The 26,917-nt window shown below is 46.0% G+C and overlaps 1 protein-coding gene across 1 annotated transcript; it reads left to right on the top strand.

Moving 5' to 3' along the window:
• On the top strand, positions 1–26,917 carry LOC116953029 (SH3 domain-binding glutamic acid-rich-like protein 3). Its single transcript, XM_032972849.2, has 3 exons — positions 1–169; positions 21,233–21,400; positions 26,149–26,917. The coding sequence occupies exons 1-3, from the start codon at positions 125–127 to the stop codon at positions 26,212–26,214; spliced, it is 279 nt and encodes a 92-aa protein (XP_032828740.1). The 5' UTR covers positions 1–124; the 3' UTR covers positions 26,215–26,917.

Here is a 26,917-nt window from a genome sequence, read left to right as displayed (position 1 = left end):
CAGCCTGACTGCCGAGTAGAGAGAGAGAGAGCGAGGGAGAGAGAGGGAGACACGAGCGAGAGAGATCTCGCCACTTGTGTCGAGAACTCTGCTCCGGGCACAATCTTCTTCCCCCGGGGTCGCCATGGTGGTGAAGATCTACTACACCAGCGTGGCGGGCTCCCGACAGGTGAGGCGCTCACCAGGTGAGCACGAGGGTTGTTTGTGGGGACAATTTTGGTGAGCGTGGCTGCAGTGGGGGGCGTGCGGGGTGGGTGGGTGGGTTGGGGGCGCACGTTGTGGGCACACGTTGCTTGCTACAGGTGAGTGAAGTTAGCATGGGTACTGGTGAGTGATGCTAGTGGTCATAGGTACAGGTGAGTTATGTTAATGAGCATGGGTATAGGCGTTAGTGAGCATAGCTACAAGTGAGTGAAGTTAGCATGGGTACTGGTGAGTGATGCTAGTGATCATAGGTACAGGTGAGTTATGTTTATGAGCATGGGTATAGGTGAGGGATGTTAGTGAACATGGGTACAGGTGAGGGATGTTAGTGAACATGGGTACAGGTGAGTTATGTTAGTGAACATGGGTACAGGTGAGTTATGTTAGTGAACATGGGTACTGGTGAGTGATGCTAGTGATCATATGTACAGGTGAGTTATGTTAATGAGCATGGGTATAGGCGTTAGTGAGCATAGCTACAGGTGAGTGAAGTTAGCATGGGTACAGGTGAGTGATGCTAGTGATCATAGGTACAGGTGAGTGAAGTTAGCATAGGTGCAGGTGAGGGATGTTAGTGAACATGGGTGCAAGTGAGTTATGTTAGTGAGCATTGGTACAGGTGAGTTATGTTAGTGAACATGGGTACAGGTGAGTGATGCTAGTGATCATAGGTACAGGTGAGTTATGTTAATGAGCATGGGTATAGGCGTTAGTGAGCATAGCTACAGGTGAGTGAAGTTAGCATGGGTACTGGTGAGTGATGCTAGTGATCATAGGTACAGGTGAGTTATGTTTATGAGCATGGGTACAGGTGAGTTATGTTAGTGAACATGGGTACAGGTGAGTTATGTTAGTGAACATGGGTACAGGTGAGTTATGTTAGTGAACATGGGTACAGGTGAGTTATGTTAGTGAACATGGGTACAGGTGAGTTATGTTAGTGAACATGGGTACAGGTGAGTTATGTTAGTGAACATGGGTACAGGTGAGTTATGTTAGTGAACATGGGTACAGGTGAGTTATGTTAGTGAACATGGGTACAGGTGAGTTATGTTAGTGAACATGGGTACAGGTGAGTTATGTTAGTGAACATGGGTACAGGTGAGTGATGCTAGTGATCATAGGTACAGGTGAGTTATGTTAGTGAACATGGGTACAGGTGAGTTATGTTAGTGAACATGGGTACAGGTGAGTGATGCTAGTGATCATAGGTACAGGTGAGTTATCTTAATGAGCATGGGTATAGGCGTTAGTGAGCATAGCTACAGGTGAGTGAAGTTAGCATGGGTGCAGGTGAGGGATGTTAGTGAACATGGGTTGAGTTATGTTAGTGAACATGGGTGCAGGTGAGTGAAGTTAGTGAACATGGGTACAGGTGAGTTATGTTAATGAGCATGGATACAGGTGAGTTATGTTAGTGAACATGGGTACAGGTGAGTTATGTTAGTGAACATGGGTACAGGTGAGTTATGTTAGTGAACATGGGTACAGGTGAGTTATGTTAGTGAACATGGCTACAGGTGAGTTATGTTAGTGAGCATGGGTACAGGTGAGTTATGTTAGTGAACATGGGTACAGGTGAGTTATGTTAGTGAACATGGGTACAGGTGAGTTATGTTAGTGAACATGGGTACAGGTGAGTTATGTTAGTGAGCATTGGTACAGGTGAGTTATGTTAGTGAACATGGGTACAGGTGAGTTATGTTAGTGAGCATTGGTGCAGAGACTTTGTATAAGCATCACGAAATTCGTGCTGTGGGTGGTAGCTGTGAACGATTGCACCAGCTACACATGAGAGGCGTTAGTAAGGACATCCACGTGGGGAGATGAGTGAGCGTGCACCTCCGATCAGAGACATCGGTAAGCCCGGCTACAGGTGGGGAGGGTTGAAACACGTGTTGTTTGCGACAGGTGTTTTTGTAAGCCATACGTGATGATGAAGGGTTAGTTATTGCTAGGCCTGATAGTAACTAAGAGATTCCATCTGAGAAGCAATTCTACCTTTGTTAGAGGGCGTCGCGTTGGCGAGATGTTAACTACCTCGCCTGGTATGCAGGAGGTCGTGGGTTCGATCCCTACCCTGACGATGCCTGCTGTTGTGTATTTTGGAGTTTGCGTGTCTCTCATCATCACGGTGGCTAGGAGATGTTAACTACCTCGCCTGGTTTACAGGAGGTCGTGGGGTTCGATCCCTACCCTGACGATGCCTGCTGTTGTGTATTTTGGAGTTTGCGTGTCTCTCATCATCACGGTGGCTAGGAGATGTTAACTACCTCGCCTGGTATACAGGAGGTCGTGGAGTTCGATCCCAACCCTGACGATGCCTGCTGTTGTGTATTTTGGAGTTTTCGTGTCTCTCTCTTTCTCTCCGTGGTCGCGTGGATTTTTTCTCCACGTATAGAATCAACAACACGCGTTTTAGAGTATTTGCCTGCTACAAGTGACCCGTGGCCAGGTCGCTTGTAAAAAAAATGTTATATCTAGCTTAGTTGGGCCGTACCTGGTTAAATAAAACAAATAGTTTTAACATATTGGAATCGGTGCATGTTTGGTAAACGCTGTTACAGTTCAACTTCCATGCACTTTTCAAAGTGCCGTGGCAACTCTGCCGTGTCTAGAATCCACCGCAGGTTTTTTTTTTCAGGGTTCGGCCCACGCAATTATCTGTCCAAAATTCCTCTATTCAGTTTCGATCCACCCTCCACCATCATCGCCATCGTAGTCATAGCCAAAACATTCTAAGGCGCGCGCGAGGTTTAACACCGGGGAGCGGTGGTGCAGCGATCAGCGCCACGCTGCGCTTCGAACCCCGGCGAGTTCGAGTTTCAGTTTTATTTTGTTTTGGTATAGCCCCTGTGAGCCATTCGGCTCTTGAATCGGGTGCAACCGCAACAAACAAAAAAAACCTAAAACACGAACAAGAAAAACATCTTAAAGTGGCTTTGTGTGACTGTGCAAAACAGAAAATCCATGGAAAAAAAACCCATCAAAATATATACCAGAAAAAGCACCGTACACCACCAACGCTGTGTTCAACAAATCCCAGTGGGATGCAGTGTCAAACAACAACAAAAACAACCACATATGTCCCGCTCACGGCCCCAACACCGGTGACGATTATCTGAACCGGTCCCGGGCCTCCCCTAGGTTGACTCAGCCTCAAATGCGCACCGGGTGCGGTGTGTAAACATCGCCACTCGGGGAGACAAAGGCGGCCGGGCGTGGTGTTGGCCACTCCACCTCGTTTTGCCGTGCCGGTCTTTAAAGGTGCTCGCTAACAGCACTTGCCCCTACAGTCTGTTAAGGCTACACGGGGGACCTTTGTCTTGTTAACACCACTACGGTTATTTAATGTTTCAGTTCGCAAGTTGAAGATGCATTTCTGGTATAGATTTACTGCATTCTGTTGTGTGCGTGAGAATTTAATTTTGTTTGACTTTGCCTAGCGGGTGGCCAGATCGTTACCAGGCCTAAACCCAATAAATCGGTTATGAATAATATTGGCTGTGCAGACCTAAGAGGCCGTCCATAAATGACGTCACGCACCTGGGGGGGGGGGTCTGACTTTTTGTGACGCCGTGTGACTAGGAGGGGGGTCAAGAATCGTCCAAAATCGCGTGACGTCATTTATGGACGGTCCCTAATACGTTAAGTTTTCCTGCGTTCAGCTATGCAACTTGGTCGCTTCCGTTCTTAGCAGCACACAACTTTAACTTGAGGAACAATGATTTGGTTTATTGCAACTGATTTGGCTGAACCATGCGAAATTAATTCACGCCGATTTTCAGCATGTTGCAAACTACTATTACAACCTTTCGCAAGGAGGTCGTTATTTGTTGGAAATGCATTGGCCACAATGCCTTCACAATACGCCGATTTAATTGCTCATGTTAACAAGGAGGAACAAATAATCCATACGCGTGGACTTTTAAATGCTTTCCCCAATCTGCGTTTGCCCTCGATTTTTGTCTTAGCAATAATAGCGACGCGTTCCAAGTCGTATGTCACACGTCATGCAAAGCCTGTTGTAGATGATGACACACAGTACACATGAGAACGTAATCGGCAGGCGAGATTAAACCCATGACATGTGACCTAGGACACGTCACACAACGTAATAACACACACTTGCCCGTGCCACCTAAGGTTAATTCTCTTTTAGCAGTGTTTATTTTTAATCCTCAAGTTTTTTACGCAACCGCTTGATCCGTTTGGCCAGTTATCAGTCACAGCAATTTTTTGCTAAACTTCCATTCATATTCCGTTCATATGGGGCGCTGCAGTGGTGAGATGTTTAGTACATCGCCTGGTATGCAGGAGGTCGTTGGTTCGATCCCGATCCTGACGCCTGCTGTATATTTGGAGTGTACGTGTATCTTTCCCCGTTGTCAGATGCATTTTCTCTGGGTCGTCCGTGTTTTCCCTCCACGGTTAGAAGCATGCGTTTAGAGCAGGGATGGGGAACGTCTGGCCCTCGGGCCGTATGAGGCCCGCAAAATCATTTGGACTGGCCCTGCCAAGGCAACCGCAGGAGGGACTCGAAATTCAACAAATCTAGGTAGAGCAAACCTGGAAAAGCAGTTGCGAGTAGCAACATTATCAATACCAGCTAACATCATCACCACGTCTCGCCATCGTCAATACCAGCTAACATCATCACACGCCTCACCAAAGAGAAGCAGTTCCAGGCATCGCACTAGGGGTGAGTTAATTAAATGTTTGACCAAATATAACAGGCTAATTTTTAAGTTGATAATTTTGTATGGCCGGCGAATGATGTTATAAATATCCAAATGGCCCTTGGCAGAAAAATGGTTCCCCACCCCTGGTTTAGAGTATTTGAGTGCTATAAGTTTCCACGTGATAAGCCACTTGATTGGGCTGTCATTTGGGTCCAGATCGCTTCAGAAAAATAGCTGTATAGCTCAGTGGGCCTTACCCGGTAAAATAAAAGCAATCGTTTCATATCATGGGACCTCTTTTGCCAGTACCAAAATATGATAATAGGCTTTTTTCCCTTTTTATCTGGCAACAAAACAGGTGTTAAGTTGTTAAAACACCAAACTGGAACCTTTTACAAGGAATCATGTCTGCATTAACCACAATAGTTGCGGTCAAAATGCAAACAAAAAGCATACTCTGATAATATATGCATTGTCTTTGAAACTGATTGGTCCACACCAGTGACAGCTTTCTTTGTCTCTGGTGTGGGGAGGCCGTCCCCCACTACGGACAGAGCTAATGAATGCGTTAACGCTTTGGACCTGAATCGGAACGCATTAAAAAGGGCTACGGTTGCACATTGCTGACACCGTATTAATAAGTCAGGGCCTCGTGTGTCTTTAATGATTAACATCGAAGGTGCAAGAGACTTTTGAGGACTAACCCGCTCTTGCGCTCCGATCTTTCCCACACGGTGAAGGCTAAGGAGAGCCCCTAGTAAAGGGAATCTGCATTGGCAGTGGCGCTTAAGGGCAGTTAACAACAAATCTCGACACATTCGTCAATAACACCGTGGCTTAACAAAAATAAACTGAACATTTTACTTCTTATTTTTTTACCAGGTAAAGCCCACTGAGCTACGTAGTTATTTTTCAGAAGCGACCTGGCCACAAACGATAGCCCAATCAAGTGGCTTATCGTGTGGAAATGTATAGCAGCCAAATACTCGAAAGGCGTGATGTTGATTCTAAACGTGGAGGGAAAAACCGAAGGACCTGGAGAAAAATCCACGCAACCACAGGGAGAGAGACACAAACTCCAAATATACAGGTATCAGGGTTTGGATCGAACCCACGACTTCCTGTATACAGAGCGAGGTTGTTAACATCTCGCCACTTGCAGAGAGATATATTTATCGTAACTATCTAGATGAGGAAGCCTAGGGAATCTAGACATGGCGTGTGATTTAAAACCAACATTTTCAATATTCTACAGGGCGGTCCAGATGTCTTGCGACCCCAATTACATTTTCGAAAACTTAATATATATGTTTAAAGTAAGGTTTGTTTAAAACAGACATTAATATGTAAAGGTCAATTTATTGGGAGTCGCAATAGATCTGGACCACCCTGTGCAAAACAAAAGCGTTTAGAGAACAAACAAAAACATATGTAAGTGATACTCACGTGAAGACGAGTTTGTCTTAATTCGTGACTGGAACGAGGGCTGACTTGAGGCATGTTAGAGAAATAAATACGGTGAAAGTAAGGGAAAAAAATCAATAAAGCGAGGTGAATGTAACACGCTATCTATACATGTTATGAATTAAGAATCATCCAAGTTTTCTTATTGAACATCTCGCCTTGCTCTGGCAAGCGTTGAAACATTCAGCCAGGTTGGAACATTACTTCACAGTACCATGGCGACCACATGACCCAGCAGAATGGGAGCACTGTCCCATGAGCAACAACAAACGGTATCATTTTGAATAAATTTGTATGTAGCATACCCACATCCAGTTTTGTAACGACAGTAAAATACAGGGTAGTCCTCGACTTACGATGGAGATGCGTTACGACGACCCCATCGTAAGTCGAAAATATCGTAAGTCGACATTGGCCTAGCCTACCAAGGAGTCTTAAAGAATGGTGATAATTTAGCAAAACAGAGCAATTTACAGCACCGTACTGTACAAACTATATACTGTATGTATTTATTAATTACAATACTGTATTGCACAGTACAATTTAAAGTAAAAAAACAAGGTAAATTCTTAGCCTACCTATATGAACTGCAATTTCATAGAAAGTTTTTTCAGGAAACAATCCTATCTGCTATAAAAAAACTTTTAACGCATTGAACGTATGTATCGTATCGTGGTAACCCTAACACGAAATCGCTGAAGCTACGTATCATACATGCATTGAACGTATCGTAACGTATCATATTCTACTATGCTCACCAAGATTATGTCTGTCGTCTGCATACTTGAACGATGTCAGGTTGTTGATGGCTACATTAACTTAGTTGTCGGAAGAGGAGGATGGCGATGATAAAGTTACAGTATCGTACCTCGTACGCTACTGCATTTGCCTGCCGCGCGAAATGAGAAATATTTTACAATTTTGTCATATCGCCATCGTAAGATCGAAATATCGTAAGTCGGGGACTACCTGTAGTAGGAAGATGGGCCATAGCCCAAAACGTCGCATTTCATAGTCTTTTTCTATTTTTGGGCCACAGTTTTATTGTTGAATGTGTTGACTTTATTTTAAGGATTTGTCCTTGTGCACCGCTACCAATGCATCGGCAGTATCACCGAATAGTTTGTTTCATCATCAACATTCTATTAGTAACAACACTGCAGGCAAATGTCACCTTGGTTTAACGTGCACTCTTCAGATAAGAGGATGGGGGTTTGTGTAAGCCTGCTAATAAAGGCAGTGAGTGCCCACTCGGGTGCTGGTGGCACGAGAGGTGAGTGGTGGTGAAAAACTATAAAACTAAACGCTTATTTGTTTTTATAGGTAGGGACCACTAAGGTATATAGCTATTTTTTCAGAAGCGACCTGGCCATAAATAATAGCCCAACGAAGTGGCTTTTAACTTGGAAATATATAGCAGCCAAATCCTGAAAACGCATGTTTCTAAATGTGGAGGGAAAAAGTGGAGGACCCGCAAAAAAAATCCACGTGACCATGGGGAGAGAGACACGCAAACTCCAAATATACAGCAAGCATCGTCAGGCTCTGAATCAAACCCACGATCTCTTGCATACCAGGCAAGGTAGTAAACATCTCACCACCGAGGCGCACCACAAGCTCAAATCTGGTCCATGTGAGAGCTTGGTGAAGCTCTAACCTGGTGCAGCTCACTGGAGATGACCGAGAGGCGTGGCTGCAGTGAGACGAGTAATCACAGCCGGTGTAGGTTAGAGGTGTGACAACACGCGACCGAGAAGCGCGTGCTTACATGAAATTGAGCACCGCGATGGGAAGAAGAAACGCGATCACTTACCCCCTCGGGTCTCTTGCTGTTGAATGGCTCGGCAGGGACATTGAGTTGACTCACGCTACCGTGTGACGCTATGGAATAACGGACGTTATCAACGATAGCTGGGATGAAGAGTCGACAAATTGACTCAGGTTTGTAATCGACTACTTCTCTTGCGGTCGGTTACAGAGGCCCCTTCAATAATAGCGCCGCCCAGAGAATCCTGCCTCCCGAAGGCGGGAAACCCTTTATGGGCCGTGCCTGACATGACGAGGATGATGATGCTGTTGACATTACCAAGGCCCGTCCATCACTTCCCATCCAGTGGCACATGTGGGAACAGAGGAAATACGTTTTTCTGTTAATGTTTTTCCACGTTATCCGATTCGTCGAATTAATGGAGTCAATAATCAGAGTGATATAATACTTAATTAGTTGGATAGCCTCACTCAACCATGGCTGATATATATTGCCACTGAGAAATTGTGAGACTGGTGATGGGATTGTGCTGGGTGTCAAGGGTCAATCGATAGCAGAGGCCGTGATATTTTACGTGTTAAAAATTTGAAAGGCTACTAAATAATGTTTTTTTTTTCCCAAGGAAGCCAAAATTTTACTTTGTTTCGTAAAGCAAACCAGAAATAAATTTTCGCAGTGCAGTGAGAGACTGGACAGGTGAGAGCCTGTACAGGTGAAGGCTTGGCCAGGTGATGGCCTGAACCGGTGAGCGCCTGAATGGGTGAGAAACTGGACCGGTGAACGCCTGAACGGTTGAGGCCTGCATTAGTGAGAGCCTTGAGCTGCTTCATGAAGGTAGATAATGGTGCTTTAATGGGACTTGCATGCTGCGAATGTGCAGCATTGGGAGAGAGTTTCAGACAGCTGCCGGTGCTGCTACGGTGACACCGCACAGCCGCGCACGGTCCCGCTTCTGGGTACGATGAGCGAATTATTGGACGTGCCTCCGTAGGACGCGGCGGTTTTGCCGTGCTCATTGGAGTGAGGAGGGTGGAGGTGTATGGGGGCCCGGGAAACCTTGAGAGAGAGCTCGGTGGAACAACATGGTGGTTTTGTACCGTGTCCTTGGTTTTATGGTGGAGCGAGTTCAAGCTTTTTCTGCGTAGCCATGGAAGAAGCCACGTGGCCACGCCTGGTGCCTAGGCTGTTTTTTGCGCCTGCTGTGGTTTTGCTAGGGGTGCGTGGTTTCTTTTTTTTTTTGCAATGTCCACAGAACGCGAACACGTGTATTGTTGCCGAGATGGGCCACGTTTTTGCTTGGTATTCATTCCGCGGTGCGGTGATGAAGCCACCAAACAAGTCTTCGCATGCACATTTTTGTCGTGTTCACTTTGCAGTGGGGCATTTTATTTGGGTGCAAGTGAACACTCTTTTTCTTCATTGTGACCCAATGCTTTGGTACCATGTAATTTATATTTACTCGCACCATGTAGTATAATATAAATAGAAATAATGTAGTTATCGCCCACTATATTTGTAGTTAATTGCTAACAAAATAGCCTTGGAAGTGTTTAATACGACGATAATAATGATAATTGTTTGTTATATAGCCTTGTATGCCTCAGTTGTCTCTAAGCGCAAAATATCTGTTTGGTAAACAAATATATCCTTTTTTATTTAAAGCTTTCGTGACTGCAGTAATTCATATTCTTAGCTCTTTCGGTAAAGTCACGTTGAAGGGAAACAATAAAATATATATAAAACAATAAAAATTCTCAGAGGTTCTTTGTAAGCCATCTGGCTACCATGAGAGATTCGTTCATGAAGGCTATCCACATATACAAGCACAGAGACAATTTCAACCGAGAAGATGGATTCTGGCTTAGCAATCATTGGAAAGATTTGATCAACCATTTCAGGTCTTAATTGATTGTTCACGCTTACAGTGGCTTTCAGACAGCATACATTAATTTTTCGTCTCCCCCCTCCTCTTTTCAGAACATAGATGGACTAGTCCTTCTAAATAAACTGCCAAATCGCTGCGCGTGGCGCTGACGTTTTTTATAAATAAATAAATACACAGTTTAAATATAAATAAATTTATGCAAACCGACACACCTGATGACGACCGTTTGTGTTATGGTCGAAACGTCGTGAGAATTTTTTTTATTGTTTTATATATATTTTATTGTTTCCCTTCAACGTGACTTTACCGAAAGAGCTAAGAATACAAATATATCCTCTTAACTTTGTTTTAGCACCTTCATAAAATAACAACAGCTGATGGACACAGGTTTAATGTAAGTCCACATGGAGGGTCGTTGTGATCCCGTCTGTTTATTGGATTACAACACAGAGCTGTTGCGTAACATTGCACACTGAACATTGGCATTCCAGTAAATCAGACAAACACCATCATAATCACCACGAGTCTCCCACAAAGTGGTCCTCATTTTTGTCGACTATGACGAGAGGATGGGCTAAGAGATGACCCCCAACCAATGTGTGACCTCTAGCCGCCTGGCCGGTTAACATCACTGGCGATTGATATCTAAATTGGTAATTACCCCTTTCCCCAAACCTTACTCACTAGTGTAGTAAAGTATGGGGCGCCACGGTGGAGAGATGTTAACTACCTCTCCTGGTATGCAGGAGGTCGTGGTATCGATCCCGACCTTGACGCCTGCTGAATATTTGGAGTTTGCATGCTCCCCCTGTGGTTGCGTGGATTTTTTTCCGCGTCCTCCGGTTTTTCCCTCCACGTGTAGAATCAACACGCGATTAGAGTACTTGGCTGCTATAAATTTCCACATGATGATAAGCCACTTCGTTGAGCTATCATTTGTGGCCAGTTCGCTTCTCAAAAAGGGCTACGTATCTCAGTGGGTCTTACCTGGTAAAAGAAAAAAATATTTGTAAAAAATAGTTTGATGGTAAAACAACTCCCATGAACTGTAGGCAGTTTGGCGTGTTAAAGACGTAAAACTTGCGCAACATTGTGAGTCCAGCTAAAACCGCTTTTCAACGAAATAAAATGCAGTGTTCAGACTAAATGCCATACATAGGCGACTTGTATGTATGTACGTATGTTGAACTTCTTTTGCACCATACGTGGCCAACCGTGCTAATCGGAGGTGCGGGGCGGGGGTGAAGTACAACAAACAAAAAACCAAAAGCAGTTGTAAAGACTTGTAACATTTACAAGCTGGCTAATTACAAATAACAAATACATTTTAGGGTTTTACTGCAGCGTTCAGGGTGCACTGGTGGCTGCACGGATCGATGAGATGATGATTGATGCTGCAGGTCTGGTCGAGTGAGTTGTGTTCTGGCATCATTTGCTCGCAGCAACCATGAACAGCAGCAGCAGCGTGTCTCGACCTGCGTCGTGCGCGAGCCAACGTTGAGTGTTTCGGGGACAGACACGGGTGAACTTCTGCTGCTGCTGCCGCCGCTGCTCCACCTCCCTCTGTTAAAGAGCTGTTAAAAAAAACATGCGCCTCCTAGCAATCTGCAGCCACCAAAAGGAGGACAGTGTTAGCCCGAGGCATTGCTGCCGCCGCTGCTGCTGCTGCTGCTCCTCTGCGCAGCGTCTTTGTGACTGCCCCTACTGACCCAGCCATGGTGACCCGGCGCACTTAGCATTTTTAGAAATATAACTTGCTGGGCTTGTTAACTTAAAACATTTGCAGGCACGCTGTGCGCTGTGAGCAGTCGTTTTTTTTTCAACAAATGTGCAACCCCGCTGAGAGCATCTTCGGCGGGAGAGTGCAGTGGCCTTGGACGTGAAATGCGTTTCATGTCATGCCTCCGTTCTATTCCCGCGCATCACGGCAGCAATATGTTCACGAGCCGAATGCCATCGGTGTACGTTGAACTTCTTTCGCGCCGTACGTAGCCAACCGCGCTAATCGGAGGTGCGGGGGAAGGACAGCAAACTAAACACAAAAAGTAGTTCTACTGAAATGAGTTTTCAATCGAGATGATTTAAAAGTGCATAGCTCCAGTGGCTTCCTAGATATCGGAAGGGAAAGCGCTCCAGACGGCTGCACAAGAGCATCTGAAAGTGAGCGACGCGGTGATCGTCTTTGTTCGATAGCTAGCCAAAAGGCGCTGGCTAGGATGACCGGAGTTTGCGTGTCCGAGGTCTGCTAGTCACGACCAGATGAAGCGGCTTCAGGAGATAGTTCATGCAGTTTTTGCCATTCCTCCTGCATTGAAGACGGCAGTTACCATGTTCTCTGCATTGTAAGATGCCCCGGAAAGTAAAAGCTCACCCCAAAAAAACTTGTGGCCATTGTCAATGAAGTTACACAGATCTAATCACAAACGCACACTCACACCTACTGGATTATCGTACTGTACTGAATGCCTATGCTCCCACATCTATGCAACGTGCCGCCTTCACCATCAGACACTGAGCAGCATGGTGAAGAATGGTCATCCCACAGCGGATTGCCGAAAGGGCTGTGACGTGTCTAGCACACGGTGCATAACACACAGACATGTCCATGCAGAACGCGTACAGATGACGACGTTATCCCTGTCATCATGCCACGCCAATCACAGAGGGTGGTTCCGCGGTGTCTTAACACGCAGGAGCTGTAATTTCCTGAAAGCAGAGGCTGCTCCCCTTTTATGCCCGCACATTTTGCAACACGCGCTTTGTGGAGTCTGAACGACGAGATGGAAATCAACGAAAGCAGAATAATAGCACAGGCCTGAAAACCGTATCGGTGCAGATCGTGTGAAAAGCACTCCGCCTTTGTGCATGATACACAAAACAATACCCATCGGCGGTTCCTGAAGAACTGCATTGTGGTCCTCTTGTCTTTGGTCACCATCAAAATAAATTTGAGCAAATATGACCGACTGACAGGCAGCAGTGAGACAGATATAAACCGCAGACCGGTTTTCGTTACTATTAGGACTCATCATTGCACTAGTTGCCAACAGATGGTGAGCAGTCTTTACCTGTGTAGGTTAAACTAAACCCAATAATCAGTCCATTCACTGAGCACAGGCCCAAGGGCCGAAAACGTCAGGCAGCCAGCAACATACGGCACGATCATACGTAGCCAACCTTGCATTGAGCAAGGTTACACGAGCATGGGAAAGGCGATAATGGTAGGGAATTTCAAAGTGGAGCAGTGCGTGGGAAGAGGCAGAAAGAGAGATGTTGTGACCTTGCATGTGTGAGTGAGTGAGTGGGTGAATGGGCGGGTGAGCGAGTGCGTTGTATCGGAGGGCAGAGGAGCAACGCTCACAACAACGAGCAGAGCGCCGGGCGTCTAAAACACAGCAAGTTGGCACAGTAGGGGGCACAGGTCGTGCATCGGCCAGTCATCTCAGTCAACCCATGGCACCCGGGTCTGTCCCGCGTGCGTTCGACACTTCACGTGGCATTAAAGCGCACATAGCCTGGCACAAGTGCTGTAGTGACGTCACCGCCACTTAATGGCGAATGTCGGTTGTTGTTGTGTTGTATTGACCTGCAGTATGGTGGTGGTTGAACACAATATTTATGAGACAAAACGGTGGGTCTGCCAGAACCAAGTCCTAAACATGGGTGGAGGAGTCAATTAGCAGTGCACGATAACAGTAACCATGCGATAGAAGAGTGATAAGGATGTGACTAAGCGCCAGGGAGAAAGTTACCGGAATGAATTAGTAAATGCTGGCGCATCAATCACCTGGTTAAACAATAACAAAACTTTATCTGACCGCCTACAAAATCCACGATCCCATTATTTTGTTAGTTTTTTTGAGGCCGTGCTCTCCTTCAATTCCCCTTAGCTTGCTGAATCCTTTGTGGGCTCTTTAAAAAATCTCCATGAATTTTGCTGTGTCGCCTTTGCCAGGTCTCCATGGGGCCTTGTTCACCACCGTAAGGCATCTGAAGAGCTTTTCTGGGCTGTTCTGAATTTTTAAGATCGTGCTATTATCCTGTACGTCTTTAAAAGGGCTCACCACGCACTACTTGTAGGAACTAACGCATTTATATATTCCATCAAGGGCCTTAGGATCTTCTGATCTCCGAACTGCTCAGGACTTCAGGTGTAAGTTGCGCTCTTTTGGTGATGGGGCTTTTGTTAGCATGGCACCCAAACTATGGAACGCCTTGCCACTTGAAATCAGGCAATCAGAGTCTGTAGATAGATTTAAGTCTGCTTTGCAAACCCAACTCTTTAAAGTGGCCTTCCCTCTTTTTTTTAGTCGGTTGCCCTGGTTCTGTTTTTGTTTCCTGATTTTCATGCATTGTGCATTGGGATCCTAGGATGGAATGTGCATTATACATTTGAATTATTATTATTATTATTACAGGCGCTCCTTCGCATTAGAGCTACAACTACCAGACTCTTGAAATTATTCATGTATTTATTATTGCATCCATTAATTTAATTCAAAATAAATATGCAATTTACATACCATTCGCACACACAACTAGGAGACGCTTGGACCCAAGGTCACAGTTTTTCGGGTTGACCACGTCATCATCAGACGTGGGATGGAAGCGTATTTTGCACGCTCGTTGTTCCCTTCGGCATTGAGCGTAGCTGAATGAAGAGTAACGCACCCATGTTGTGACACGATGTGCACTCTGCTGTTGTGCTTGCGTTCGGGCTCGAGGTGGAACGATTTTTCACCCTTGACGAATTGTCACGATTCAGATTACAAAAATGTATTCCTCAATCAATTGTTTTTTTTAAACTAACACTCGTAGATTACTTGTGGCTTTGCAATGTGGAGCATGAAGAATAATCCGGTTTTTTTTGCAAAGAATATACATATTGTGAAGGTTTGTTTTCATTCTTGATTTGAAGCTTTCGTGATTGCAGGAATCCATACTCTCTGGTTCTTTCGGTAAAGTCACAAACAAAAAAATGTATTTTTCTACCTACGTGACTTTACGGAAAGAACCAAAGAGTATGTTTTCATTCTCTAGGATTTAAATAATATTCTGGCAAAATAAGTGCATTATGAGAAGCACGAAGTGAAAATTTAGAGCAATTTTAAAATAACATGTCACTGTATTAATTACTCCCACCTTGTTGGTATCGCTATCTATTTATTCTTCTGAACTTCCGTTTGAATAATGCATCGCTTGCTACATAGAAAATCCCTTTTAGCCAGTTAGCCAGCTAGTTTAATTAGCAACGGCCCACAGCAGCCACTGACAACAGAGTTACTGTTGGGGTTGAACAGGAGCCCAGCCAGGATAATCGAGGCATAGATATTTTTTTCATATTACTGTAGTATGATTGCGGTGAATAGTAGCATCGCTAGTGCCTGCGGGGAGTGGTTACACGGATCAAAACATGTATTATTGGATATGTGCATGCATGTATATCTAGTCAGCTTAGAGAAGTGAACTTCATTAATAATTCAATGCATGATGTAAAATTGTTTGCACTGAACTGGGAATGACATTTAGCTGCTTTTTGTGTTTAGTTTGTTGTTCCCCCCGCACCTTCAATCAGCACCGTCGGCTACGTACGGTGCGCGAAAGAAGTTCAACATGCACACGTAACTCCCGCTTTGTCGTTGATATTCGTCGCTCGTATGATATTTCACATTTATGTCTCGGGGGGGGGGGGGTAATTTGTAAGAATGTTGACGATCGGTCACGGATGCGTGACTTCCTCTTCCTCACGAGCCCAACAGAAGAGCAGTGAAATTCTGGGCGTGGAGATGTCGCCACAGAGGGTTCACGCTGCGCATGACGAGTTGAATTCCCCCCTGTGGCTCACATCAAGGGCGAGTAATACTCATTCAGTTCCGTGCCACCGCCTCCATCCCCGCCACCACCACCATCATCATAATTTAACCCTGCCTGCTCAGAAAGCTAAATGCAAATGTCGAGGTCTGCTTCGCCATGTATGTATGCATGTGCGTTGAACTTCTTTCGCACCGTACGTAGCCAACCATGCCATGACGAGAGGGCTTTGGGAGAGAGTTCTTGTAATGTTGCTTTCCCTCCGTCGAAGGAGCGCGTAGACTACGGTGGTTTACTACACGGTTCATAGTTTGGGTCGTTCCTGCACATTTCTTAAGCTGGGTGATGCTTGAGTTGGTGTTTTCACAGGTCCGTTTTATGCGGGCCCTGAAGGTCAGGCTTACTATCCATGATAACCCTTGTGTATCTTGGAGTGGGCTCGCAAAGAAGGACACATCGAGGGTGGCATCTGTTGCACGATTGTTAAGGTGGAAAGCGCTCGTGGTGGTTTCGAGGGATTTGGTCGGGGTCTCCGGCAAGATAAATACGCCTCCAATAAAGTTAGATCAGCTGTTAAGAGCACTGTATTGGCAACGTCCTCGAGGTTTAGTGCCCTGTGCGGCCAGGGCTATGTCACCTGCATATGCGAGCCTCCGAGGTGATGTACATAGCAGGTCACGCGTACGTATGGTCAACAGTGGCGGCGCTAGTAGGGGGCCTTGAGGGAGGCCATCGTTCATCAATTCTCTTGCAACTGCGTTCTCCTGCGAGGTGTTCACCGTCAAAGGTACGCTTCCTGCGCATCGCGTCCAATCGGTGTGCAGTGGAACGGCGACATCATCATCAGCAGCAACAGCGGGGGCCATGATGCCACACGGCGTCGTCGTAGTCCGCAGAGAGGTCAATAATTGCCGTGCCGCTTTTTACCTGTCGGCGCTGGAACCCGGCTTCTTCCGCAGGTGGTGAAGGCGCCGCTTTTTCCGCAGCAGCAGTTTTGGCCGGTTCGACATCCAGCTTCTTCTTGGTGATGGATATAATGGGGGGGGGGAAGGTCTGGCAAGCGAGTAACCGGCATTAACCAGCGTGATGAAGTATAATCACACAACCAGCAGGCGTGGTGAGGCCTGCTTACAGCAGTGCTTTGGCTTAGGGGTTCGAAATTAGTTATTGTTATTTGCTTATTTGAGGAGGTGTGTGGGCTGTGGTTTTAAGATTCGGCTACGTGCTATCAGCGAACATGTTGACAGATTGATCTTATCAGGTCATGTGTTTGCACGAGTCCTTTGTGGCCAAAGGCTCACAGAGTCGATACGGGCACTTGTTTCTGCATTCTTTGAAGATTACAGATGCCAACTTGTCATCGCACAAGCGTGGCTGCAAAGGCATGTAAGCATGCAGTACAGTACTCTCTTTCGTCAAGAAAACTGAACACATTCGTCAATGTGGCCCTAAAATTAAAATATATAATTAGCGACGTTTTGGGTTCGTAGCGCAGCGCGTTAACCGCTACACTACCGCTCCCCCCACACACACACGCGCGCGCGCGTCCATAGGTACACACACACGCGCTTGCTGCAGACACACACACAACTTTCAGGGTGCGTACGGCAGTAAACGACTGAAATAATAAAGCAATGCTGCGCGAAGAACGCCTTAGACCTAGCCCTTCTTCATAGCACATAAATGAAGGGGCATTGTCCATAACTTCACCTATTATATATGTTTTGTGTTTAGGCATCGTTATTGACAGACATGTTGATTTTTTTGTGTTTATTGTGCTTGTGCACCACTGCCAATGCAGCAGCAGCATCACCAAATACCTCGTGGCCAAGAAGACTTCTTAGTTTCAAAGTTTTCACGACGGATCATCGTTCAGGGTTTCATAGCTGTATATTTGCGTAGTCAGCTCTCTGGAGAAACACTGTTTAAAGTCTGTCACCCGTAACTGGGTCCAGGTGTTCGCGGCCCGAGGCCCCAGTGAAGCTGCGCTAGCCATCTCGCTGCACAAGGTTTGCACAGATACCGCAAATCGTCATGGGCCTACGTTTGCATTACGTTGCCTTTATACATTATAGCTTAGCTGGCGCTGTGGCACTCACCTGGGTACCGCGGTGGCGAGATGTTAACTACCTCGCCCGGTATACAGGAGGTTCATGGGTTCGATCCCGACCCTGATGTCTGTATATTTGGAGTTTGTGTGTTCTCGCCGTGGTCTCGTGGATTTTTCTCCGGGTCCTCAGGTTTTTACCTCCACGTTTGGAATCAACATCACGCGTTTAAAGAGCATTTGCCTGCTATGAATACCACATGATGGTACGCCGCTTTCTTTGGGCTATCGTTTGTGATAGCCAGGCCGCTTCTGAAAAAGAGCTGTATGGCTCGGTGGGCCTTACCTGGTAAAATAAAAAATATTCCAGCACTTCAGAGATAAGGCTTTTTTGGGGGGGACAGTGTAGGTTTGTGAAACTCCGCGTGTTTGCAGACCGGTGAGTGTGGTCCCCTCGTATTCGCGGGTTGTTCTCCGTGTTCTCCGGTTTCCCCCCAACACAAAGCAACACACCGCTTGAAAGAAAATTGGTCAAACATCCCAAGGCAGGAAGGACTATCCTGAAAGAGAGTCTTGGGACTCGGTGAGAGATTTCCACAATAAGTCAATAATATCATCATCAATATCATTATTATTACTGGGGTTTGTGAAGCTAGCATTGCATGCCACTTGGGATTCATTGTTGATTGATATATTTGTGGCCATTTGTGCACTCGTCGCCATGGTAAATATCTCGATTGAATTTACTGTTGGGGAATTTGACTTCCTCCTTAACGCATGAGAATGCTGCAATGGTGTCGTAGCTCACTGGGTATGCAATCCAGAGGTCTGCGGCAGTTGAACCAATGGAGCAAGTTTCTAAAATCATCCACTGCACCTGTCCACCCAAAAGTATAAACTATAAACAACATTAAACTACAGTTTTTATTTTACCAGGTAAGGCCCACTGAGCTAAATAGCTCTTTTTCAAAAGCGACCTGGCCACAAATGATAGCCCAATGAAGTGGAAATATACAGCAGACAAATACTCTAATGCATGTTTCTAAATGTGGAGGGAAAAACCGGGAGGACTGGGGAAAAAAAAATTCCACGCGACCACAGGGAGAACATTGAAACTGCAAATATAGCGGCGTGAGGGTCGGGATCGAACCCACGCCCTCCCATATACCAGGCGAGGTAGTTCAACATCTCGCCATCGTGAAGTAAATGGTTGCAGCAGTCGATCGACAGGTCGCGTGTGGTGGGGTAAAGTGTGGGCACTCCCACCTCTCCCACACCATCTCGCCCGCATGGCGCAGTAGGCCAAATACCCTCGAGACTTTCATCTCGTGCACGCCTGGCGCGAGCGACATTGCCAAGGCTCTACCTTCACGTGAGTTGGGATCGATGCTCGACCAAATGCCGGTGGCGTTTGTGCGGGAGTAAAGCGGCGGAAACCCATGCAGAGCAGGGGGACAACGTACGAACTCCGCACAGAAAGGCGCCCGAGCCGGGAATCGAACCCAGGGCCGTCTTTGCCGAGAGGCAGGCGTGTTGCCGCTGTGCCGATTGGGCAGCAGGCTGAGGCAATGGGCTTGCTGCGCTTGGGAACCCAGTTTAGTTTTGGGTGGCCGCAAACCCATGTTTGACTACGAGTGCACGGTTGTAAAGAGACGCTCGACCTCAGGTATGCGCGCCGGTTTTCCCGTCGCTCTTTCTTGAAGTCACGGGTGCTCGGTCGTGTTTCCATGAAAACTTGCGGAGCGAGTGCACGAGGGGAACAGACACGCGCGTGTTTACAGATCTGTCTTTGAGCGCATGTCGGTTGGCAAGATCGCGTTAAGATGTTGCAAGAACGGGAGACAGTTTTGGAGTGGTGGTGCAACGGTTAGTGCACTGCGCCGTGAACTCAACGACCTTCAGGACTTCGATTTCCAACTACGGCTATCGTCAGTGGCATCGCACGAGATATCTCAATTCCTCCTAGCCACCACACACCCCCTTTCGCCCCATCGCCAACTCTACACTGACCAGCGTGGTGAAGCACGGTCAAACAACCCCCTCCATCTACCACTGGATTGGGCGCCATGGAAAAATAAAAAATAGTTCAGTTGAGTTTATAGTTTAACTTCGGGTTATAATTGTTTAGTTGAGTTTATAGTTCAACTTCGGGTTATAAAATATGAACAAAAATAGTTCAGTTGAGTTTATAGTTTAACTTCGGGTTATGAAATATGAAAAAAATAGTTCAGTTGAGTTTATAGTTTAACTTCGGGTTATAATTGTTTAGTTGAGTTTATAGTTCAACTTCGGGTTATAAAATATAAACAAAAATAGTTTAGTTGAGTTTATAGTTTAACTTCGGGTTATAAAATATGAAAAAAATAGTTCAGTTGAGTTTATAGTTTAACTTCGGGTTATAATTGTTTAGTTGAGTTTATAGTTCAACTTCGGGTTATAAAATATGAACAAAAATAGTTTAGTTGAGTTTATAGTTAACTTCGGGTTATAATAGTTTAGTTGAGTTTATAGTTTAACTTCGGGTTATAAAATGAAATTCAGTCAAGAACGTTCGCTTTCAACTCGTTTGTTCAAAGGTGATAATTGCCTTGCACACCATTGCACGTGTACAATGGTGTATCTCGGCTGCCCACCTGCAACGCTGGTGGTTAATGGGCGACGAGCTAGGGCACCTGTTAACATGGCCACGCTGTGTACACGCGTGATGGAGAGCGGTATCCGAGCGGTATCCTAGCGGTTAGCGCTGCTGCGCTACGAGCACAACGACGCCAGTTCCTTTCCCGCTCACGACCAAAAACAGTGGCGAATATTCGATCCGGCCCTGGGCCGCCCCTAGGTCGACTTGGTCCTTAATGAGTACCTGATTTGATTTGTAAATATTGCCACTGGGGAGACAAAGGCCGGGCGTTGCGTTGGCTACCCATACCCTTCCTGTGCCATGCCGGCCTTCATAGGTGCTACTTGCAAACAGCATTTTCCCCAACAGTCTGTTAAGTCTACACGGGGGACCTTTGTCTTTTTGTCCGTGCGTGTGCCCAGGCATGTTGTGCGTGTGCACAACACGTGGGGAGCGTTAGTGTAGTGTTTAGCGCGATGCACTACGAACCTGGCTACCTGAGCTGGATTCCCACTTATGGCCGACACCAGTAACGATTATCGGAATCGGTCCTGGGCATCGCCTATATTGACTTGGCCTAAAGTGAGTACCTGGTGCGATGTGTAAACATCGCCACTGTAGAGAAAAATGCGGCTGGGCGTGGTGCTGGCCACCCACCCTGTCGTGTGCCGTGCCGGCCTTCATAGGTGCTGCTACTCGCTAACACGGGGCCACCTTTGTCTTTTTTGCGTGTGCGCCTGTGTCGATCGTCCAGATCAAGTCGAACCAGAGCGACGTGTGGCGCGTGCTCGAGGGGAAAGCCGTGAGGTTCGAGCTGGTCGACATCGCCTCCAACGATGAGCTCCGCCAGAACATGAGGCACCTGAGTGGAAACCCCACGGCCGTTCCGCCGCAGATCTTCAACGACAACACCTACTGCGGGGTGAGCTCTCCCTCCGCATCTCCCCCCTCCCGTTCGGATTTAAATCTGTAATAAAACAATAAAACGACAAGCAGAGCCGTGGCAAACAGAAAACCTGACGCAGGCTGGAGGCAGATATTAACCCTTTCCCGTTCCGAGACATCTGCAGGTTGCAAGGGGGTGGGGTGTTCCGTTCGCCGGCGAATCTCAACGCGCGAGCGGCTCGGCGTTAATTTAATATAGAGAGGCGTGTAGCACCGCTGCTTTTAAAGACGTTACTCACCGCAAAGAACTGTCGCGACACGACCGCGCTCTACGATAGCTGGTGCCAATCTAACACGTAGGCTTTCGCGACCAATATTATTCATAATAAAGGTTTTTGGGTTAGATCGCGTTATTTATAAATGTGTCGTAACCCTCCACCACCCGACACGGCCAATCAGCATAAAAGTGTGTCACGTTGACAAAAGACAAATAATTCACTACTTTAGCCCACCGGTGTGTTGAAGAGTGAATCCACAACATTTACAGTTTGAGTACGACGTTTCTCTGGTAATTACATCCAGCATCATCGGGCAATTCGCCAGAATGGTAAAGCCCTCACTTGCTCCCGGTCTTAAATAGAGCAGCAGGGTGACGTCATCATTTAACTCATTCAGGTGCAGTGATTTGAGGCGGAGGGGGGGGGGTATTGTAATTATGTAATCGATTAGTAATCAGTCAATGGTTATGATTAGTAATGAGTTGTAGATTAGTAATTAGTTGTAATGTGTGTTAGTGATTATATGCTACGTTAGTAATCCATTAATTAGTATGTGTTTCCACTATAAGGAATTGTAATATGTGTAGTGGAGTAAAGGATACGCATAGGTAAATTGGCCACATACAGTACATACAGACATACAAGCAGTGTGGGTCACATAAGGTCGAGCAGGTGGTGGAGTCACGGGTGGCGTAAACAAACCGAAGTAATTAAAGGAGTCATGGCACAAGGGCTGTGATTGGTCAAGAGGCTGTTAGCGTTAAGTGGCGGCGTCGCGAAGTCTGGACCGTTGGATAGGTGCGAGCTGGCGGGAAAATTCCAGCGAGCCACGTGGCAATTAATTAAGGCTGATTGGAAAGGGAATAAAACGCTAGGTGATTTGAACGGGGAGTTGAGTTGTTGTTGGGCAGTTGTTGGCGAGAGGTGGAGAGATGCGAAGAGGAGAGCCGGCAAATGTTAGGGAAGAATAGACTGGGAGCCGAACCCAAAGGATGGTAAATAGCGATAGGGAGAGTTAGCGAGCAGAGAGATAGTTACGGAGGAGATAGGTACAGGGAGAGTTACAGATAGAGTCACTGTGTGTGCGGAGATAACTAGAGTCACTGTGTGTGAATAGATAGTCACTGTGTGTGCGGAGATAGATAGAGTCACTGTGTGTGAATAGACAGACAAGTCACTGTGTGTGCATAAATAGAGAAAGTCACTGCGTGTGAATAGACAGACAAGTCACTGTGTGTGCCGAGATAGATAGAGTCACTGTGTGTGAATAGACAGACGAGTCACTGTGTGTGCGGAGATAGAGGAAGTCACTGCGCGTGAAGAGATAGAGGAGACACTGTGTGTGAGGAGATAGAGAGAGAACCACTGTGTGTGGAAGGAGGATGAGCGGACGGTGCTGAGGTGAATCGGAGTGTCCGAGTTGGCGGAGAGCGAAGAGGAGAATTACTGTGTGTGCGGAACGATGGAAATATAAGTGACGGTGGAAGAAAGGCGATTGTCGTCCGAGTAAATTCACGGCACTACATTTGTATTATTTAATAATACGCTTCCAAGCTGCACTAAGCCTGTAGCTGTCAGAGCGATTAAAGTTATTTCTATTCCTCTCAATTTCAATGGATTCTCTAATTAGTCTTTGCCAGTAATAATTAGTTTTACACAACACTCCAACGTTATCAAAATCAATTAAGTGTCCTTGTTGACAAGCATGTTCTGCCACTGCCGACAGTTGTGTTTGAGATAATTTAATATTTCTTTGATGTTCTTTTAGTCTTATGCTGATGTTACATCCCGTCTGTCCAATATAGCATCTGCCACATAAACAATTAATCCGATATACACCTTCTGTTGATAATTTAGGTAATGCGTCTTTAGTGCAAGATACTAGTTTTTGAATTTTGTGTACTGTACCAAATCTTACTGTAATGTTTTGCTTTTGCAAAACACGGGCTAATTTGTCAGTTACTCCTGAGATATATGGAAGTTTTATTGTTTTAACAATCTGATCGCTTTCAGCAGTATTGCTTTGCGATCGTGATTTGGCATTCAGTGCTCTGTTAATTTGAGCATTATTGTAGCCATTCTGTCGTAGTGCTGCTTTAACGTGTTTGATCTCTCTCACTAGATTTTCACCATCTGACACTGTTTTAGCCCGATGTATGAGCGTCTTGATAAGAGAGGATTTCTGAGCTGGATGATGATGCGAATCTGCATTCAGATAGGCATCAGTGTGCGTTTGCTTTCTGTAAACGCTGTGTGTTATTTTACCGTTTAGGCCATGTCCAAGCAAAATATGTAGGAACGGGAGTGTGTTATTCACCTCCATTTACATGGTGAACTGGATGGCCGGGTTTTGTGCATTGAGATGATTTAGAAAATAATTAAGTGTAGCTTTACCATGTGGCCAGACAACCAAAATGTCATCCACATATCTAAACCAAAAAGATGGTTTTAATGTGCTCGAGGCAAGTGCTCTTATTTCAAAGTTTTCCATGTACAAATTTGCTATAGCAGGGGATAAAGGAGAGCCCATTGCTGCTCCTTCCTTTTCTTTAAAGAAATCCCCTCTCCATAAGAAGTAAGCGTTATTTAAACAATGGTCAGCAAGTTTCGGAATATCTTTTGGTAAACCTGTATTCTTTACTAGTGTATCAAGTAATTTAAGCGATTCGTTCACTCGAACCTTAGTGAATAGAGAAATCACATCAAAACTTATCAGAATATCATTAGGATTAAGTTTAATATCTTTAATCACATTCACAATATGTTCTGAATTTCTTATGAATGAAGATGTCCTACCGATGTAGGGCTGTATTTGTTTAGTTATATATTTTGCTAATTTATGTGGCAGAGCCAATTGTACTATGGGTCGTAATGGGATGCCGATTTTATGAATCTTTGGTAGCCCATACAGTCTAGGTGGTTTTGAGGCCCTTGGCTTAATTTGGTATTGCTCATTCTTAGGGATTAATGAATTTGCAATTATTGTAGTAGTCTTACGTTCTAAAGTATTAGTTGGATCTCGTTAAATTTTAATGTAGGTACTTTCCTCTAGTAAATTTCTAATTTTATTATCATAATCGGCTCGTGACATCACTACAGTAGTGCGGCCTTTATCAGCTGCCAGGATTTGGATATCCTTATTTACACGTAGCTCTCTTAAGGCTTTTGCCTCGTTAGAGCTAATATTAACTTTTGGAACTTTGCTATTCTCAATTATTTTGGCAACCTCATGTCTAGTCATCTCTGCCTCATTATGTGGAAGGAGTCTTACTGCTGATTCTACCTCAGCAATTATCTCATCTACTGGATGACAAAACCGGTCTGCGGTTGTCTTTGTTTCACCTGTTGGGATGGCCGCATTCTTTCAAACTCTCCGAGTTGGTGGTCCAAATGACATTGCCACACATTCCGTTGTTGGAGAATTTACGGTTCTCACGCAGTTAGCCGGTGGTGCTGCAGTGTACCGTAGTCCAGCACCTTGAAGGCAAGGGTTGGTGGATCACACACACATTCGTTAGACTCCCGAAACCGCTACACGAAAATCAGGTTTGTCTCGACTAAAACCCCATCGTGGAATTTCACGCTCATTCCTATCTTATCAACGGACACCTTTATTGCATCACATTTACAGCCCTAACGGTTTGACGTATTCGTGCCAAGTCAAAACAAAGCAACCTTCACGATTATACTCCATTCGTATGGCATGTAAGCAACAGTTTGTATAGATGTCATAGTTGAATGTTAAGGTCCTTCGACCAATCCAAGGTGGCAGTAGATGCTGTATGGATTGTATGGACGATGTCAGAGTTGAATGTTAAGGTCCTTCAACCATTCCAAGGCAGCAGTAGATGCTGTATGGATTGTTTGGACGATGTCAGAGTTTAATGTTAAGGTCCTTCAACCGATCCAAGGCAGCAGTAGATGCTGTATGGATTGTATGGACGATGTCAGAGTTTAATGTTAAGGTCCTTCAACCAATCAAATGCAGCAGTAGATGCGGCACGGATTGTATGGACGATGTCAGAGTTGAATGTTAAGGTCCTTCAACCGATCCAAGGTGGTAGTAGATGCTGTGTGGATTGTATGGACGATGTCAGAGTTTAATGTTAAGGTCCTTCAACCGATCCAAGGCGGCAGTAGATGCGGTAAGGATTTCAGCGATGCTGCCAGGGTGTGCATGGATGACGCACTCACCTGTGATGTATTTGATGGTTTGATCTTTACCACAGTCGCAGATTGGTGAATCTTTGATTTGCCATTAATGGAACAACGTGGTACGCCGTACATCTCCCGTGCTGCGTCCGAGCGCGGCTCAGTGTGGTCCACAGCCGTCGTGAGAGAGAGAATATCCCGGCACTTGTACGGTCGGGTCGTACCCGCCGATTTTACCAATGGTCACCCGCATCTGTGACATGCGTGGAGTGCACTTGGCGTTATCGTGAAGTTGCCCTGTTGCTATGACACCCTTCCGTGACCCCCCCCCCCCCCGTCTCTCTCGACCCTGCAGGACTACGAGCAGTTTGCAGAAGCCGTGGAGCTGGACAGCCTGGAATCTTTCCTGAAGCTCAAATGAAACGTTGCCATTCCACGTGGCGGTCCACGCACACCGCTCCGTGCGTGCCCCGTACCAGTTGTTTTTTTCGCTCGCGATAGTCCGCCGGCAGAACACTGCTTCTTGTTACGTTCATATTTGTAACAAGCCAATTCTGTGGACGCCACTGCACGTTTTGGAAAACTTTTCACGGACCAACTTTCCTCGCCCGAGCGTTTCATGCCTGGGACCCACTCCCCCCCCCTTGTCCATTCCGCCCAAGCGCACGATCACGAAACACATTCCTCCGGGCTTCTATGGACATGCTTTGAATTCTTGCCATTTAGCGTTGGGTTTTTTTTCTTGCAGCGTCCCGGCTTTGTGGATTAAATGCAATCGTCGTCCCTTTGCTCACCCGCGCTGTCGACCCATCCACACCGAGTATAAAGCCACGAAAACCACAGTTGCCATAAGGTCACCGCGGGTGCCTGGTGGCACTTCTCCAGCCAATCTGCGAGCGGAATGCCCCTTTCCGCGAAGAGTGTTTCTGAACGTTTTGCCTCCCCCCCTCCCCCCATGCCACGAACCTCGTGTTGTCTGGATTTAGCGGGGGGGGGTGGGGGCCATTGGTTGTGGGGCATTTTCTTGGAAAATAACGGAAAATCAAGACGGGTCTGTTGTGGGTTTAAAAAAAAAATCCGTTCAATGAAGAAAGCAATAAATTGTGGCTCTTGAGAAAAAGTTA

Source organism: Petromyzon marinus, chromosome 49 (assembly GCF_048934315.1).
Source record: "Petromyzon marinus isolate PM22_M1 ecotype Great Lakes invasive population chromosome 49, UKy_Petmar_22M1.pri1.0, whole genome shotgun sequence".
Classification (NCBI taxonomy): Eukaryota; Metazoa; Chordata; class Hyperoartia; order Petromyzontiformes; family Petromyzontidae; genus Petromyzon; species Petromyzon marinus.
Note: the sequence above shows the minus strand (reverse complement) of the source record. Positions and strands in the feature narration are given on the sequence as shown.